The 20,041-nt window shown below is 44.5% G+C and overlaps 1 protein-coding gene across 1 annotated transcript in view; it reads right to left on the bottom strand.

Moving 5' to 3' along the window:
• Positions 1-19,026, bottom strand: part of RAD23B (RAD23 homolog B, nucleotide excision repair protein) — a 36,691-nt gene extending 17,665 nt beyond the window's left edge. Inside the window, exons 1-4 of the mRNA XM_068234442.1 lie at positions 18,660-19,026; positions 9,909-9,990; positions 5,987-6,066; positions 3,453-3,724 (exon numbers count right to left, since the gene is read on the bottom strand). Of these exons, the coding sequence (XP_068090543.1) occupies positions 3,453-3,724; positions 5,987-6,066; positions 9,909-9,990; positions 18,660-18,725 (500 nt within the window). The 5' untranslated portion in view covers positions 18,726-19,026. The remainder of the gene's footprint in view (positions 1-3,452; positions 3,725-5,986; positions 6,067-9,908; positions 9,991-18,659) is intronic.
• Positions 19,027-20,041: the final 1,015 nt, after the last annotated feature.

Raw genomic sequence — 20,041 nt, 5'->3', positions numbered from 1 at the left:
GGCAGTGATTCCTTTATAAAATAAGAGGCAGTTCCCCTTTAATGTCCCCCCCCCCCCCCTTGTAACCCTGGTGTACATGGTGGCACCCAGGGCTGTGGAGTCTGTACAAAAATCTTCAGACTCCAACTCAGACTCCTCAGTTTATGAAACCACGACTCCAACTCCGGTGTCCAAAATTGCCCCGACTCCAACTCCGACTCCACAGCCCTGGTGGCACCTGAAAAGAAAAATAAACTGCTCTCCATCCAGGTGAATCCTCAGCCTCCAGCGTTGATCGCTGATCTATAAAATATCCTGCGCAGTCAAGGCAGAGCAGGACTGCCGGAGCCCAGCACTGGAGACAGACTCCAGTGCTGGGCTCCGGATGCCTTTTTCCCATAGCCCCGGAATACAGACGCCCACAGCCTGGATCAGTTAGCTGCGGCCAGTGAACTGGCTCACAAGCCAGTTCACCTCCTGGGGGACACACAATCCCGGCCCTGCACAGGTGGGCTGGGTACAGTTCGCTGGTCATAGTTTGCCGACCCTTGATCCAGTTTTTTTTTTTTTTTTTACTTTCCTTTCACTTACAGGTTTTCTTTATGCCCATCTTTTGATCTTTAGGCACAGATGTAAAATTATCTGCACAGTGTTGGTCTACCTGCTAGATATAGCATGTCAGCCCAGAAGGCCCATGTGATTAAACAGAAAGTGGTTCATAGAGACAGTGAGCAGACACCCCTAAGTATGCGAGAAGGCGATAAATTGATATGGGAGGCATTTTTCTTTATTTTCCAATAGCTACAACTTTTTCTTATGCAGATAGTTACTTTAAAATTATGTTTAATTTTTCCAGGGACTTACCTTTTCGCTATTTGTAAACGGACATTTGTCAAAACTATTTGAAACTAAAATTATGTTTAATTCAGTGCATATAAAAAGCTGCCTTACCCAGGGCTTTAATCAAGGATAATAAGCAATAAGTTGCAAGAAAGAAGCAACAAACGAGGCAAACTCAGTGCTTCAATCACACACAGACATAATGCTACATCTGGCAAAGTAGAAACACCTCTGTTCCCCATACTACTTACACTGATTGACATAACTTATATAAAGTACCAAATAAGGTAACAATCCAGCCTCAGTACTGCAACCCTTGAGGATATTGTACATGCTACCAAAAGAGACAGCTCCCTCTCAACAATACCAAGCAATAAACATTGCACCCATGGAGAGAGTCACATGTTAACTCCAAACCAGAACATCAGTGCTGTAGACCAAAAGGGGAAAAAAAAAGCACTCAATCTTTGCTGTAGATGCCAAAAGAGTAAACACTGTACCTACACATTATCACACACGCAAACAAAGTACGGTAGAATCCATAATCACAGCTCTGCAGTAGAAACATCCACATAGGGATTGCTGGCAAGCAATGCAAAGGCACTTGTAGTGGGCCCCAGCCCCTATGCTGGGCATACATGGCTCAATTTTGCCACTCGCTTCTTCAGCTCGATTATCCGCTCGATTTCGCAGCCGATTCACTTATCTTCCGCTAGTTTTTTTTATCTTTTTGCATTGTCTTCAATGCAGAATCGAGCTGCGAAACGATCGGGCCGGAGATCGGACATGTCAGAAATTATCTATTGAGCCATCGAAATGGCTCAGAATCGAGCTGTGTATTCCCAGCATTAGGGTCGGACTCAGAAGTGTTACACAGCTATGTAAAAGCCATTTTACTCTCCACAATACATTACACATATAAAGCATTATATATGGAACCCAGAATCTCAGTACTGCAATTCAAGGGTAGTATATGTGGGTCAGTTTAGCAAGGGGGGGGGGGGGGGGGGGGAAATCAGCATCTACTTCACCTAGCTAAAGAGCAAGCAATAAACATAGCATGTATAATAAAGAGTAGGTTAACCCGGAGTCTCAGCACAGCAAGTCAAGAGCTCTTGCACACTACATGCGATTCCAATTTGTGATTTTGACGTGATTTTACATGCGATTCCAATTTTTAATCGGTACTGCATGCTGCATTTTTCTTCTTGTTTTGATAGCATCCAGGGAAAAATCAGATTCACAAATCAGATTTGCAGTGTACAGGGGGCCTAATACAGACCAGTTACACTATGAGCTTCTTAAAAACAAGCTTTACAAGGTGTCTGCACTTGGAAAAATGTGTAGCTGGAATTGGATTTTACAGAATATAGAAATTTGGTGTAAATTACAGTAAATGTTTATACAAAAATAAATATAAACAGGATCTCAGCAGAGTGGTCATATTTAACTATATCACTAAACCCGAAGTGAGAGCGATATGGAAGCCGCCATATTTAACTCCTTTTAAACAATATCAGTTGCCTAGCAGTCGTCCTGATTCTGTGTGTGCACTTTCAGCCATAGACTGAGCAGACATATGCCGATCAGGTACTCTGACACAGCAGAGTTTGGTTTTATTGGATTAGCCATATGGTTGTTCCAGAATTTTGACTCAGACCCTACCTATGCCAGAAGATCAATAGGACTGCCAGACATTGTTTCCAAGAACATAAATATGGCAGCCTCCATATCGCTCTCACCTCGGGTTCCCTTTAACATGTGTTGCAGCACTGTTTCACACTAAAGGTGTGTGTGTGTGTGTGTGTGTGTGTGGTGTGGGGTGTGTGTGTGTGGTGTGGGGTGTGTGGTGTGGGGTGTGTGTGTGTGTGGTGTGTGTGGTGTGGGGTGTGTGTGTGTGTGGTGTGTGGTGTGTGGGGTGTGTGTGTGTGTGGTGTGTGTGTGTGTGGTGTGTGGGGTGTGTGTGTGTGGTGTGTGTGTGTGTGTGTGTGGGGTGTGTGTGTGTGTGTGTGTGTGTGTGTGTGTGTGTGTGTGTGTGGGGGGGGTGTGTGTGTGTGGGGTGTGTGTGTGTGTGGGGGGTGTGTGTGTGGGGTGTGTGTGTGTGTGGGGTGGGTGTGTGTGTGTGTGGGGTGGGTGTGTGTGTGTGTGGGGGGGGTGTGTGTGTGTGTGTGGGGGGGTGTGTGTGTGGGGGGGGGGTGTGTGTGTGTGTGGGGGGGGGGTGTGTGTGTGTGTGGGGGGGGGGGTGTGTGTGGGGGGGGGTGGGGTGTGTGTGTGTGTGGTGTGTGTGTGGGGTGTGTGTGTGTGTGTGGGGTGTGTGTGTGTGTGTGGGGTGTGTGTGTGTGTGTGTGGGGTGTGTGTGTGTGTGTGTGGGGTGTGTGTGTGTGTGTGTGGGGTGTGTGTGTGTGGGGTGTGTGTGTGTGTGTGTGTGTGTGGGGTGTGTGGGGTGTGTGTGTGTGTGTGGGGTGTGTGTGTGTGTGTGTGGGGTGTGTGTGTGTGTGTGTGTGGGGTGTGTGTGTGTGTGTGGGGTGTGTGTGTGTGTGTGGGGTGTGTGTGTGTGTGTGTGGGGTGTGTGTGTGTGTGTGTGGGGTGTGTGTGTGTGTGTGTGGGGTGTGTGTGTGTGTGTGTGGATATACCTGCACTCAGTTGATGAAGGGCTCACTGTTTCCTCAGGACTGTCTGTCTTCTCTTCAGGTTTCTCTTCTCTGGTACCAGTAGTAGTTTGTGGCTCAGTACTGACTGGACTAGGTGTAGGGACATTAGGTAAAGGGAACGGTAGGGACACAGGAGCATTGGTTCGCGATATAGGTGTGTATGTCTGAGGCGGGGATGAAGGGGCAGCAGTAGCAGTGGTAGCAGGCTGGGTTGGTGCTGGAGTTGGTACTGAGGGGGTTGCTGATGGTTTTGGCTACAAAAAAAAATAAATAAAATAAGGTAAATAATTGGCACTCAAAAAAAAAAAAAAAAAAAAAAAAAAAAAAAAACACATGAAAAATACAAGCAAAGATTAACTGAAACACCACCTAGCTAGTTACATTTCTCAATATTTGCAGCAATAAGATTTCAGAGCACTTCCTTTTCCACAGCTAGGCATTAACTATTTCCAGGAACTTACGGTAGGTAAAGTTAAAATCTTATGCAGGGTTTGCTGAGTACAGACATGTCACCAACTGTTCCACAGAGGAGCTCATGATTAAGTCCCCGCTACAAGTCTGTTATACACTTTATATTTTGATTGGCCAATGACACTACAACATATTGCTTACTGCCCTATCTGGATTCAGCTGCTGGGCAGCTCAGTCAGATGTGACTTAAGGCTCGTACACACACTTTATTTCCTGGGACGGGTCCATCAGACCCTCCCGCTGGGCGGGCGTTCCAGCGACAGTACAGCGTGTGTACAGTCTGTCTGCAGACTGATAAGGCTGTTTCTGAACGATCCGCTGCGCAGATCGTTCAGAAACAGCCTCATCAGTCTGCCTGACAGACTACACATGCTGTACTGTTGCTGGAACGCCCGCCCAGCAGGAGGGTCTGACGGACCAGTCGTTCCAGGAAATAAAGAGTGTGTATGAGTCTTAACACCCCACAAAGTAGGATCAATAGATTAACAACTATACAGTATTTCCCAGAATCCATGCATTGCAATAGAAGCCAGGTAACAGGAAGTAGGAGATGAACACTTGTAAAACCTTAATCTTTAAAGAGGAAGCTACAAACACGAAAGTGTCTTGAGCATGTATGGAGGCTACACAGCTGCAGAAGTGCTTTACCAACATCAATTCCAGTCCTAAAGTTAGTAACTTTAAAATTTAACAATAATCAACATTTGTGTTAATATTCAACCTTGTACAGTTTTGGGTTTAGTCTGACTTTTAAATTGAAACTTCACTTTATTGCAACACATCACTGTTCTTTCAGTCTTTTTGTAATTTCTATAGAAAATGTAATATTTTTGCAGCCATTTATGAATTTCCAAGATTGACAAGTTACTGAAATTGTACTGTGCATGCTTGTAAACTACTCCAGAGCAGCCTGCCCCCAAGGCCCACCAACACTACATGTTTTGCAGGAAACCCCAATTGTTGGGATAATTTGTGCTTCAGCAGTGCTGATTAACTACTATGGAGATCCACAGAACATGCACTGTTAGTGGGCCTTGAGGACGGAGTTGTGGAATACTGCTCTACGGTACATTTTCTGTCATGCCACAAGAGTACGGTAATTAGTTGCACAGAACAAGAGATTGTTACTCATTTTCCACACATGGACTAATTCACTAAGACTAGGGCACTCATCTTAAGCCCTATCTACACGATATGATTCTTTGTGCGATTCTATTTTACGATCCGATCAAATCAGAGATGTCCGATTGGGATTCGATCCAATTCGATTTGCAATTGTGGCAAATCGAACTGAATCGAATCCTGATCAGACAGGTCGGATTTAATCGGATCGTAAATAGAATCGTAATCTAATCGTACAAAGAATCGTATTGTGTAGATTGGGCTTTACAGTCTCTCTTAAGAGCCAGTTGAATAACTGTTTCGGCCGTATATTTTCTAGTTGCTTACATGAAACTAACTTGAAATAATGTCTGCCGCTATAATCAGCAACGTAAAGAACTAAACAGAATAGACTGCCTTATTACTCAGTAATAATAATACAAGTTCAATTTACAGCCTCAACTTTTATTGGTAAAGTAAAAAAAAAACCAAACAAAAATATGGATATAAGAGAGGTCAGCTGGGGGGGTTGCCAGATTAAAAACAGGGCTGTGGGCGAGTCGGTACAAAAATCATCCGACTCCTCAGCGTATGTAACCTCCGACTCCAAGTGCCCAAAAATTCCTCTGACTCCTCCTCCACAGACCTATGAGAGCTGTAGAATCAGTACAAAAATCATCCAGCTCCAACTCAGTTTATGAAACCACCAACTCAAAAGTACCCAAAATTACTTTGACTCCTCAACTCAAGACTCCACAACCCTGGATTAAATGGCCAATATTTCCACAACATAATATCAGCAAGGAAATTGTGCCATGTGTCATGAAAAACATGGCAAACTGTACTGGGAACCATGCACATGTAAAGTAACATAATAAAGGTGGAAACATGCACATAATTGATAAGGAGAGGTCTAAGAAAAAAAAATACATCCAAACACTTACTTTAGTGACCATAACCACTACAAAATTCTTCTCATCAATTTTGTATTCTTTAAGTGCTGTATCATCATTAAGGATTTTACCTACATAAGGCATAAAAATAAATATCACATAAACTTTTCACAATCCACTATAGCAGCTTCACGATGTACAAGTTAGAAAAATTAGGAGTCAAATCCCATATAACAAACATCTAATATACATTTGAGTAATAAATCTTGTATATTCAAAGGCTGTAATGTACTCTCAATCTTACATAGTTACATAGTTATTTTGGTTGAAAAAAGACATACGTCCATCGAGTTCAACCAGTACAAAGTACAACTCCAGCCCGTCCCCCACATACCCCTGTTGATCCAGAGGAAGGCGAAAAAACCCCCACCAGGCATGGTCCAATTAGCCCCAAATGGGAAAAATTCCTTCCTGACTCCAGATGGCAATCAGATAAAATCCCTGGATCAACATCATTAGGCATAACCTAGTAATTGTAGCCATGGATGTCTTTCAACGCAAGGAAAGCATCTAAGCCCCCTTTAAATGCAGGTATAGAGTTTGCCATAACGACTTCCTGTGGCAATGCATTCCACATCTTAACCACTCTTACTGTAAAGAACCCTTTCCTAAATAAATGGCTAAAACGTTTTTCCTCCATGCGCAGCTCATGTCCTCTAGTCCTTGAAGGCCTAGGGACAAAAAGCTCATCCGCCAAGCTATTATATTGCCCTCTAATGTATTTATACATGTTAATTAGATCTCCTCTAAGGCGTTTTTTCTCTAGACTAAATAAACCCAGTTTATCTAACCTTTCTTGGTAAGCGAGACCTTCCATCCCACGTATCAATTTTGTAGCTCGTCTCTGCACCTGCTCTAAAACTGCAATATCTTTTTTGTAATGTGGTGCCCAGAACTGAATTCCATATTCCAGATGTGGCCTTACTAGAGAGTTAAACAGGGGCAATATTATGCTAGCATCTCGAGTTTTTATTTCCCTTTTAATGCATCCCAAAATTTTGTTCGCTTTAGCTGCAGCGGCTTGGCATTGAGTACGATTATTTAACTTGTTGTCGATGAGTACTCCTAAGTCCTTCTCCAAGTTTGATGTTCCCAACTGTATCCCAGTTGGGATTGTGCGGCTGCGCAACTCTAGGGCCAACCTCCCCGATCCACGCTACGTAGCGTGGATTGGGGAGGTTGGCCCTAGAGCTGCGCAGCCGCACTCGCGGCTATGCGGACTGCGCAGCCGCGGCCAGAGCGAGCGGCCATTTTGGGAGAGGCAGGGGAGCCGACCCGGCCGTGGGGCCGGGAGCCATCCCGGGGGGCTGACGAGCGGGGGGACCCGGCGGATCGGCACGGAGGGCGCGGACGGCGTCCTCCGTGCCGTAAAAGGTGAAGCAGGTAATTAACTTTTTTTCCATAACTTGGCCTCGTAAGTCCTTTAAGTCGGAACATTGTGCCATCTCTGTCCCCTGTACCTCCTCTATGCCACCAATGTCCCCCTTTGTGTCACCTCTGCCCTTTGTACCTGTTTATACAAGTTTAAAAGCCATTTTTTCTTAGTTTATCGATTTTCTCAAAAAAGTACAATTTTAAAATTTTCTTTTTGGCTAGTTCCCATGGAAACAGTATCCATGCCGTTCGTATCGACGGGTCAGGCGTTCATAAGTTGGGGACTACCTGTACTTTGTTTTTATAATGCAGTCTTTGAAAAAAAAATGAAAAAGAAAAAATGCCCACTGCATCAATTCACTTCCTGAGAGAACTAGTGCTGCCTGCTTACTCCCAGTCAGCCTGAACCACTTTCAGGTTAGTCATAGGCATGGGGGTGGAGTGCTTAGTAGGTCAGCTGAAGGCACACCTCCTCACAGACTCAGCTATCAGGGAAAATGGCTTAAAGGGAACCTGACTTTTTAAAAAAAAATATTTTAAACAATACCAGTTGCCTGGCAGTCCTGCTGATCCTCTGCCTCTAATACTTTTAGCCATAGACCCTGAGCAAGCATGCAGATCTGATGTTACTGACTGAGGTCTGACTGGATTAACTGCATGCTTGTTTCAGGTGTGCGATTGAGCCACTGCTGCACTACTGATACCAGAATGACTTCTGTCATGTAAGTATCGTATTTTTCGGGACTATAAGACACACCTAGGTTTATAGGACAAAACCCAAAGAAAAAAAATATATATACTAAACCTGGTGCGTCCATGGTGCAGGGGCATCTGCAAACACCCCCCCCCCCCCCATTATTGTCCCCCTAGTACCTGGCGTCCCCTTCCTCCTGAGTAGTCGTCCTCTGTCCCCCTGTGAAAAGTTTCCAGAATAGATAACAGTTCCGCTAGGGTTTTAAAATGTACCAGAGCTCAAAAGCAATAAAGATTCAATACTTAAAGTAGTTATCAGGCTATTACTATCAAAATAAGCGCTACTTACCGGGGGCTTCCTCCAGCCCCAAGCTCCCAGCATGTCCCTTGCCGCAGCTCTGCCATCAGCCGTTCGTCGCAGCTCGCTCCCCGGCGATGACGTCAGCTGCACCTGCGCGAGCGGCACTGTCAATCACCGCCACGTGGCTCCGGTGCATGTGGCGGCGATTGACAGTGCCTCTCCTGCAGGCCCGACCTGTGGGTTGGCCTGACATCGCCGGGGACCGGGACGGAGCTGCAGCGAACGGCTGCGTGCAGAGCTGCGGCGAGGGACATGCTGGGAGCTTGGGGCTGGAGGAAGCCCCCGGTAAGTAGCGCTCATCCAGCCCCATAAGCACGTGTGAGCCCCTCGCTATCCATCCACCCATGGTCTGCCATTCAGCTGCTATCAGCCCCAGTAACTGGCTCAGTCGGGTCCAGTCTGGGTCTTCTGCACATTCGCGGACCTCCGGCGCATGCGCAGTAGACCTGGACTAACGTGACTGAGCCAGTTACCGGGGCTGAACGCCGGCTCAACGGCAAACCGTGGGAGGAGGCTGAGGGGCTCACATGAGCTTATGGGGCTGGAGGAAGCCCCGGGTACGTATCGAATCTTTATTGCTTTTGATCTCTGGTCTACTTTAAGACTTTCCTTCCAGTTGCTGGTCCACATGCCCTGCACCTGGAAAAGAAAAGCTACTGCACTCAACCCAATATGCAGTCAATTGTAGTCATGTTGACTGCACTGTATTCCACTTTCCAAGTTTGCAGTTTTCAGATCAGCTGTCTGACCCAGTGCACACCAAAAACCTCTAGCAGATCTGCAAAACGCTAGAGGTTTTTGAAGCATATTTCAGAGCGATTCCATACATGTTTTCTAAACATGCCTAGCGCTTTTTTGGAGCGTTTTTGTGTATCACATTTCAAATATTGTTACAGTAAAGCTGTTACTGAACAGCTTCTGCAACAAAAAACGCCTGGAAAACCGCTCTGATCTAGCGTTTTTTTCAGAGCGGTTTTCCACTTTCCTATACCTTAACATTGAGGCAGAAACACCTCAGAAATCTAAAAAATGCTGCAGCACCCGAGTTTGCGTTTGTGGAAAAACGACCCGCTCTGGTGTGCACCATCCCATTCACTTTCATTAGCCAGTTTTCCCCCTTCAAGCGTCTTAAGCACGCCAGAACCACTCTGGTGTGCACCAACCCTCAGAAAGATGTGAGAAAACATCCTTTTCCTACAGCGAGTATGGGTTAAATTACCTAATCTCAATAGGAACAGAGTCATCAATTTTAAACTACAATGGTACTAATCATTCCCCCAATATATAAATTGGCATAAGAAGGCCTGGGTTCAGTAGGGTTTTAAATCATACAGTATGCCAGCTGCTGAATTAGTCAGAAATAATGCAGATGTGGTATATTTTTAAGAGTTATAGTCTGACAAGAACAGATGTCACAATTCTCAGGAAACATGAATAGATATGGCTAAACATGGCTATTATTTTGACAAATTGTTCGGAATTTACCTGCATAAATTAATTTTTGGCCAGCAACAGGAAACTGATCCTTCCCCTTCTCAAGCTCAATCTTCTCTTTTAAAGCTTTGACCTGTCAAACAAACCACAAGGAAAACGCTGATTGCAACAAATCCTTTCCAAGTTTTATGCAGCATTATGGTTACAAAATAGGTCACCCAGAAACATACCAATAACAATTTAACCAAACAGCACTGCTACGGTTTGTTTATTTTTTTTATTTTGGTTTACCCAGAACTAAAACTCACTAGATATACACTTTACAGATGTTGTAAACAAGGGAAGCTTACCAGATATCTTTACTTGCTACATTGCCCGACTACATATTAAGGTAGCCATACACTGGTCGATTTGCCATCAGACCGACCAACAGATAGATCCCTCTCTGATCAGAGAGGGATCGTATGGCTGCCTTTCACTATGAAACCGATTCACAATCTGTGGAGCTGCCACTGCCCCCCGCCAGCTATACCATTACCTGCTCCGGCCGTGCGAGTCCCCCTGTCCCTTCTCCTGCTGGGCTCCGGGTTCCAGCTGGCATCACTTCTGTCCGGGGAAGTTTAAACAGAGGGCGCACTACTGTAAACTTCCTGTCGTGACAGGAAGTAAATGAAGCCAGCCGGAACCCAGCGGAGAAGGAGCAGCGGGGACACGCGCCAATGGAGCAGGTAATGTATTGCCGCTAGTGTCGGTCGTTGGGCATTCGAACGCCGCTATCGACACACTCCCGACCCGCCGGCGACCGAGCGAAATCTTCCGCACGAACCGATCGACAGGAACGATTGGTTTCGGACGGAAAGTGATCGTTCGGTCAGCGTTTGTGCAACGATTTCACGGCAGATTAAATCACAGTGATCGAATCTGCTGTACATCGGCGGGAAAATCGTTAGGTGTATGGGCCCCTATAGATTTGCAGCAGATTCCACCATCAGACAGATTTCTGTCAGATGCCTGTCAAGTCCAATCTGACAGGAATCTATCTGATGTGTGCCACACACTAGGAAAAGATTTCCAATAGATTTCAGAATGAAATCTATTGGAAATCAATCTAAATGCATTACTGTACCATTAGATCCAATGCAACTCTATGGGCCATCGATCTGCTGCCAGCAGCAGATCGACCTAGATTTTCCATCCTGACAGATAGATCAAATCCATCGAAATCGGCTGCAAATTGATCGATAGATTTAATAGAATTGATTTCTGATTGATCAATTCTATCGCAGCTTCAAAGTGGACCTGAACTCTTGAACAGGACAGAAGCAAACCCGAGAGAAATGTACCCTGTATGTATTTAGAGATTTTAGCCTGTTTTTCCATTTCATCTGTTTCTAATCACAAGTTGTAATTTGATCTCTCCCATGTCAGGTGACTGCCAGCACAGGATGTTAACAATATGTCTGTTACCATGAAAGCAGGAAGTAGAAATACTGCAGATTTATTGTAGGATTTGTATCAGCTGTAACAAAAAAAGTTTTTCTTTAAAGGTTATTATGCTGTTGCCTATATTTTAGAGCAGAGAGGAAATTCTGAATTAAGGTTCGCTGTAATGAGAAGGAAAGCACAGAAATGGAGGTGCAGCTGGCAACTTTGAGGAGCTGCAAGAAGCCCCAGCTATAGCCACATTGTTTTTGCAGTTCAGGTACTTAAACACCAACTAAACTGAACGTATAAGTGGTTAAATTCTGAAAGCACACACTTTAGTGTAAATTGTAAGCACTACTTTTGACATTTCCTTTTCTGATTTAGAAATCTGTAAGGCCTTGTTCACAATCGCCGAGTGATTTTGTGAGCGCTTTTAGAGCAATTTGTGCTTTAAGCACTTTTCAAAGCTCTTTTGTCTGGCGATTTATTTATTTTTCTCTTCCTGATGACACACAGGAAGTGAACCATTTGGAGGAAAAAAAAAACCGACTCCCCCCACACGCACTTTTGGGGGAGATGGGTGCCTTATGGTAAAAAAAAAAAGTGTGTGTGGTGTGGGTGAATTGGATAGAGGTGGACAACATAATCTATTAGCTGTTCAAATCAAAGATTCCGGTTAGTGGCCCAACAAATCAAACGTAGTTGTCTCAGCTTGTCCCACATGACTGCTGTATTGCAACAAAGAGGGACAGCTGGGTGCCATGAATGCTATGGGTGATTTTTATAAAACCACATTGCTTAAAGGGGAACTGAAGTGAGAGTTATATAGTGGCTGCTATATTTACCTCCTTTGAAACAATAACAGTTGCCTGGCTGTCCTGCTGATCTATTTGGCTACAATAGTTGCTGAATCACACCAGAAACAAGCATGCAGCTAATCTTGTCAGATCTGACAATGTCAGAAACACCTGATCTGCTGCATGCTTGTTCAGGGGCTTTGGCTAAAAGTATTAGAGGCAGAGGCTCAGCAGGACAGCCAGGAAACTGGTATTGCTTAAAGAGACACTGAAGCGAAAAAAAAAAAAATATGATATAGTGAATTGGTTGTGTACTGTGAATAATTACTAGAAGATTAGCAGCAAAGAAAATATTCTCATACTTTTATTTTCAGGTATATAGTGTTTTTTCTAACATTGCATCATTCTATAATATGTGCAGATTACACAACACTCAGCATTCAAAATGAGTCTTTCAGAGCAGTCTGTGAAGTAATGACCTCTCCTCTAGCAGAGTAAAAGTAAATAGTCCAGGAACAGTTGAGATAAAAAAAGTCAGATAACAGCCCTCTCCACGACTAACTTAGTCGGAGAGCTTAATGGCTTGTTTGCATAGAGATAACAACTGGAGTTTCTCAACTCTTCCTGTACTGGAAACATTTACACTCATGTATCTGATCTTAATGTTTTATTTCTTAGCTGTGCTACACATACAAATCATAATATTTTTTTTCGCTTCAGTGTCTCTTTAAAAGGAAATAAATATGGCAGCCTCCACATACTTCTCGCTTCAGTTGTCCTTTAGAGAGAAACTGAAGCGAAAAAAAAATTATGATATTATGATTTGTATGTGTAGTACAGCTAAGAAATAAAACATTAAGATCAGATACATCAGTCTAATTGTTTCCAGTTCAGGAAGAGTTAAGAAACTCCAGTTATCTCTATGCAATATTGAAAGTCCTGGAGAGGGCTGTCTTCTGACTTTTATTATCTCAACTGTTTTCTTTTTCTCTGCCAGAGGAGAGGTCATTAGTTCACAGACTGCTCTGAAAGAATAATTTTGAATGCTGAGTGTTGTGTAATCTGCACATATTAGTGAATGATGCAATGTTAGAAAAAACACTATATACCTGAAAAAAAAATGAGAATATTTTCTTTGCTGCTAAAAGTAATTATTCATAGTACACAACCAATTCATTATATCATATATTTTTTTTCGCTTCAGTGTCTCTTTAAGCGAGAACACACACATAGCATTACATTAGCAAGTGCTTAGAAAAAGCTCTCGAGTGTGAATCAGCATTCAGTCTGCAACCCTGACATATAAATTACACTAATGTTTCCTCATAAACTGCTTAACCCTTCAGAACCTGCTCCCCCTGAGATTAGGGATGCTTATTACAGTTGCCAGCTACTTAATCAGCAGCTAGTAGCACGCCCTTTATTTTCTAGGATGGGTTTCAGTTCCTGTAATAGTGGAAATCAGGGTCAGGGAGAAACCCTTAACATTAGGGAAAAAGCGTCTGGGCGGTCGATTGCGGCGTCACAAGGCCGATTCCGAAAACATTTCAGCATAAAATTGATTGGGAATTGGCCTGCTGTGTATGGGCAGCTGACAGATCTCTGTTACCAGATTCAGAGAGAGATTTGTCTCTTGTCACTAGATTCTTGGCAGAGGTGGTCGTTATCGGCCACCTCCGACAAGTTTCATCTAGTGTGCATATGAAGCTTTAGTTGGATCATAAACTTGACTTTAAGAGTCATTTCAGTCTATGTGCACTGTTGCATGCAATAGCATGTTTCTCAAAGTGGGTCCTGTGGCATCCTAGTGCGTCGTAAGTACTTCTTAAAGGGAACCTTAACCGTGGATAAAAAAAAAGTTTCTTACCTGGGGCTTTACCAAGCCTCCGGCAGCCGTCCTGTGCCCGCGCAGCTCCTCCAGTGTCCTCCGCCGCGGCTTAGTGTCGTTTTCAACCGACTGCCAGTCGGCCTCCGGCAATGCGTCCTATTCTTCCGCATTCCCCGGCGTAAAGCGCGTCCTAATGACGCGCTTTACGTCGGGGAATGCAGAAGAGTAGGACGCGTTGCCGGAGGACGACTGGCAGTCGGCTGAAAATTAAACTAAGCCGCGGCGGGGGACCGGAGGACACTGGAGGAGCTGCGAGGGCACTGGACGGCTGCAGAAGGCTTGGGAATGCCCACGGTAAGTGAAACTTTTTTTTTTATCCACGGTTAAGGTTCCCTTTAAAGGACATCCAAGGTGACAAGTGACTTGGTGACAGACGTGTATGTACAGTGCCAAGTACACAAATAACTATGTGTTCCTTTTTTTCTTTCTCTGCCTGAAAGTGTTACAAATCAGGCATGCAAGTGACAGTTTTTGTCTGGGTCGGGACCGGTCGGACTATAGCGTAGCCTTCACTGGTAAGGAATTACAGCCATAAATCCCTTTCCAGGCAGAAAATGGCTTCTGAGAGCAGGAAAGAGATAAAAAGGGAAATTTATTCATAGATTTTAGCTCTGGCATACTTCCACGCATGTGTCATTGAGCAGAGACTATGGGCTCTATTCACAAAACCATGTGCGGTAACTTTTTTGGGTGAAAAATTACCTCCAGTTATAATTCACTAAAAATAGTGAAAAAAGTGAGTATTCACTAAAAATGTACCAAGTGTGATAAATGTTTGATAAAAGTGCGGTAAAACAGGTGATAAAACAGGTGATAAAACTTTCAGTAATAGGTACAGAAATAAAGCTTTTTTGACCACTGTAGGGCAGCCCATATACTTGCCACCCATTACACAGAGATGACCCAGGAAAGCCTGTCACGTTTAAAGTGGGACCTCAACTCTTGCACAGGACAGAAGGAAAACATATATAAATGCACCCTGTATGTATATAATTTAGCCTGTCCTTCCCCCTCATCTGTGAATAATCACAACTGTAATTTGACCTCTCAGCTTTGCCAGCTGGCTGCCTCAGCAGAGTAGCTAATGTGTAAACACAGGATGTTAACCCCATGTCTGCTTCCATGAAAGCAGGAAGTACATACACTGGAGATTGTTTGCTGGATTTGTATCAGCTGTAACAAAGAAATGTTTTTCTTTAAAGGTAATTATGCTGTTGCTTATCTTTTAGAGCAGAGAAGAATTTCCTCCTCGGCATCTATTAAATCATCTAAAAGACTGTACGAGGTCGGAAAGTGCGCCTTGAGATTAGACACACTCGTCTTTTCTGCCTTCTATGTAAAACTGACATAAACTCGAGCAAACAAAGCTCAATAGGCTCCATCCTGAAGGCCAAAAGCAGAGAAGTGATAATTATCACCTACCATTTGTAGGTGATAAAAACATCCTTAATTAACACCAACTTTTCAATTGAGAATCTCAAATTGGAGATAAATTTGAGGTAATTACCACACTTTTACCTCACTTTTACCGCATGAGGTAAAAAAAAATTGTGAATTTGAAAATGGAGATATTTTGGTCGGTGTTTATCACTACCTAATTTAACTCATGCGGTAACTCATTGAGAATAGAGCCCAATGAAGCAGTAAAAACTTAAAAAGTAGATTTAAAAATAAAACTGTGGGGTAGCTAAAAAAAAAAAAAAGTCATTTTTAGGAGGATAGATACAATTGTTTAGCTCAGTTTATTTTCACCTCGGATGTCCTTCAACCCCCCTGGGACTGCCTAACGCAGATGGGCATGGCGGCAGACCCAGGACCGCCTAACGCCGGTGGGCGTCAAGTCCTGGGATTTGCAGGAGACCGCGCACATCTCCTGCTCGGGGGGCAGAAGCTCCGCCCCGCCTTCAGTCTCCGAGCATTGCCACTCGGGATGACTGTAAAGATGGCGAAACCACCGTCTATTTACATGTACAGCGCTGCGATCGCTGTACTGGGGACAAGAGAAAGATCGGCTCTCATAGGCAGAAGCCTATGACAGCCGATCGCCGTTATTGGCCGGCTGGGGAGGGATCTGAAAAGAAAAAAAAATATAAATAAATAGGAAACAATATTAACAAAATTAAGATATAAATATTTATATAAAAAAATTATATATATATATATATATATATATATATATATATATATATATATATATATATATATATATATATATATATATATATATATATATATATATATATATATATATATATATATATATACACATATACATATACATACATACATACATACATACATACATACACACAACTTGGGGGCGATCAGACCCCACCAACAGAGAGGTCTGTTGGTGGGGGGGAAAATCACTCATGTGGGTGGTGTTGTGCGGCCCTGCAGCTTGGCCTTAAAGCTGCAGTGGCCAATTTAGTAAAAATGTGCCTGGTCTTTAGGGAGGTTTAATACTGTGGTCCTCAAGTGGTTAAAGCGGTATTCTCACCATAAAAATCAAATTTCAACAGCAACTGGTCTGAATGTATTAAGTGATAAAGATGCTAATCCTGCATTCAAAACTTTTTTCTGCTGTTATGGTTTGGAGTTATTACATACTATAGGAGCACTGGCCCTAGTGCCAAAAAGTTGAATGCTGGGAGTTCTTTTTATCTATAATATATTCCTCCTCTTCCATCTATTTCCCTGCCTAGCTGATCACTTGTGTTTACAAGCAAGGCTGAGGTGACTCAGTGATTGGATGTGTAGAAAAAAAAAAAAGACTCTGGGAGGAGGGCAGCTAATGAATACACAATGAGCAAGAGAAGGAGGAAAACAAGAGAGTCAGGAAGGATATGATGTCAGCATTAGCTTGGCAAGATGGCCACTGCCTAGAAAAGGATTTTCTGCTTTTCCTTGTTAAAATTGACATGAATCGTTACGTGGATAGCACAATACATCTGTTAAGTAGAGGTAGTATTTACCTACTTATATATGTGGTTTTTATTTCTAGGTTAGCATGGATGTCGCTTGTTCTTTAAGGAAACAGCGACAGCAACTCCTATGAAAAATAGCTGGCTTTAGCCTGCATTACTTTCCCTCCTCTCAGCCTGGTGCAATCCTCTATGTTGCTTTATGCCACTACAGATTGATATCCAATCTGGCCATATTACTTAACACTTGCCTCATAATCCTGACAACCAGCAAAAACACATTGGTCAATTGGCAAGAGAACGACAGGAGAGAGGCGGATCGGCGCAACAGAAGCAGTAAAAATAAAAAGGGACAGAAGGCCAAGCAGCGGAGCTGCATTTTGTGGCTGAAAAACAGGACGAAGCTTGTACTGGTAAGCGATAGCCACTGACTGTGGGAGTGGTGACTGCCTACACTGAGTGGAGGATGCTACCTAGTGGGAGTCACTGGCTACCTTAAAGGAGTGATCTAAGCTTTTTAAAGATCCACTTACCTGGGGCTTCTTCCAGCCCGTGGCATCCGTCCTGTGCCCTTGCCGCAGCGGCTCCCGGTCTTCTCCGCTGGCACAGCGACCTTGCCGGGTCGGCTTCTTCTGCGTTCCATGGCACGGGTCACGTGGTTTCCCCGTCATTAGGACAATACCGCACAGGCGCAGAACTACTGCACCTGTGCAGTACGGGCTGGAGGAGTAAGTAACTGACCGGCATTACGGAACCCAGTACCGGAGCTGGAGAAGACCGAGGATGGCAGTGTGGGAGCATTCCATGCGGATGGGGCTGGAGGAAGCCCCAGGTATGTATAAATCTTTTAATTTACATAATCTCTGGTTTCCGTTAAAACCATTTGAAAGTCTCCAAGGGTACCCTCACCTGGAGCGGCATACACACACACTGAACTGTGCATGGCGTAAATCTAGATCTCTAAATACAAACATATAGTACATTCTGTGTACAGTCTTACTACCATGCAGCATGAATGTGCTGCTCTGACCAACCACCACATTTGGTAGATACAAGCTGGTCAATGTTCCACTCTACCCACTCTACACAGCAACTGTCATGAGCATCTAACCTACTAGGCCTAGATGTGAAAATCTGCTACTTCCATGTGACAGAACAAGGAAGGTGTTAAATGCATAGCTCTCCGCATGAAAAGTACCTCTATATGTGGACACACCCAATCATTCTATTGCAAGAGACACACTGACATAGTGCTGAGACAAATTACACAGACAGCAAGTTCTTTATATTGAGAAGTGCAGTTTTTTTTGTAACTTTAAAAACTCGCATGCACTATAGAAAAAGTTTCCAGTCCAGAATATCAGGAACAATAAAACTGCAGACGAGAGCAGGCGCTTTGCTAGCTGCGCATGACTGGAGCAGTGGCAGAGCAACAGCTGCAGGAGTCCCACAAGCAGCATGTATACCTGCTGGAACTACAAGTCGCGTGCACGAGCCCTCCTTCTGGCCGCGCGCACCACCTAGCGCAAACAGCTCATTCCCACGTGACACGGCTGCGCGGCACAGCTCGGTCATGTGTACTCCTTCCGCCACGAGCACGCGCCTGCAACCCGCCTCCTCCGCACTCCTTTAACCCTTTACAGAACGCAAGCGTTGTAAATAGCCCCCGCGCCTGACAAGCTAGCATGGCGTGTCGGCAGAGCTCACGTGTGTTCCGTATGACTCCTGCACGCGAGCGGCCGCAGTGCGAGCAGTGCCCGGGCCTTACCGTCTCCTCACTGTCAATGTCTATCTTGAAGGTCTGCTGCTGCAGCGTCTTCATTGTGATCTGCATGGCGGCTGTGCTAAGTGACCCTCTCGGTCCCGTGCGCTGCAGTGTTGGTATCCGGCGCACTCCGGCCTCGAGTTAGCTGCGAGGGGCAGCAGAGGGCTGCTCACAGGAGAGTCCTATCAGCCTCTGCTTTCCGGTTCTGTGTCCCTGCACAGCAGCGGTGCTGCTTATGTGGTGGACGCCGTACAAGTCAGCCAGTCGCGCTCTCCTGTAGCCGCTGCTTATTTCGCTGTCTCATCAGCACGGCCTGTCCGCCGCCATCATGACTCCGCTCACTGCCAGGCGCGCGAGCTGTACCGCGCATGCGCACGCTGCACACAGGAGGCGGTGCCGGGTTCTGAGAGAGTAGGCGGAGCCCTGAGTGCTGTGACGACATTGAAGTGGCCAGACTGGGAGAGTTCTAGAGTGCGGCATGGAGCGCTTGGCGCGGGGTCGTGGGTCATTCATCGTCATCCATTGATCTGTACATCTAGTCACTGTCGCATGTGCTGCTGCTTCTTGTAGTTGCATGGCAGCTCTTTGACCTGACGAAATTCCCTAATGCATAACCACACGATTTTTTATACATTTGATTGATGATCTACATTTATTTTCAAATACTGTCGTTTAATATCGTTTTGAATATCTGATATCATACAGTAATTAATAGTTCTGTTCACTACACAGACAATGCGGTATATAGCTGGACAAAATAAAATCAAACATCCAGGATGCATAGCTCCCAACTGTCCTTTCAGAGGGACAGTCCCTCTGTGGCAGAGGTGGCCTTAGAGGACACGGGGCCTGGGGCGAGTGTCATATGCGGGGCCTAGAGACATATGCTGTGGATGCACACACGCTGTGGAAGCACACACTCTGTATAGGTTAGATAGGTAGGTGCCTCCAGTATAGGTTAGATAGGTAGGTGCCTCCAGTATAGGTTAGATAGGTAGGTGCCCCGCAGTATATTAGATAGGTGCCTGCAGTATATTAGATAGGTGCCTGCAGTATAGGTTAGATAGGTAGGTGCCCTGCAGTATAGATTAGGTAGGTAGGTGCTCTGCAGTATAGATTAGACAGGTAGGTGCCCTGCAGTACAGATTAGATAGGTAGGTAGGTACCCTGCAGTATAGATTAGATAGGTGCCTGCAGTATAGATTAGTTAGGTAGGTACCCCGCAGTATATATTAGATAGGTGCCTGCAGTATAGATTAGATAGGTGCCTGCAGTATAGATTAGATAGGTGCCTGCAGTATAGATTAGATAGGTAGGTGCCCTGCAGTACAGATTAGATAGGTGTCTGCAGTATAAATTAGATAGATAGGTGCCAGCCTGCAGTA

This window comes from Hyperolius riggenbachi, chromosome 1, assembly GCF_040937935.1.
Source record: "Hyperolius riggenbachi isolate aHypRig1 chromosome 1, aHypRig1.pri, whole genome shotgun sequence".
Taxonomy (NCBI): domain Eukaryota; kingdom Metazoa; phylum Chordata; class Amphibia; order Anura; family Hyperoliidae; genus Hyperolius; species Hyperolius riggenbachi.
Note: the sequence above shows the minus strand (reverse complement) of the source record. Positions and strands in the feature narration are given on the sequence as shown.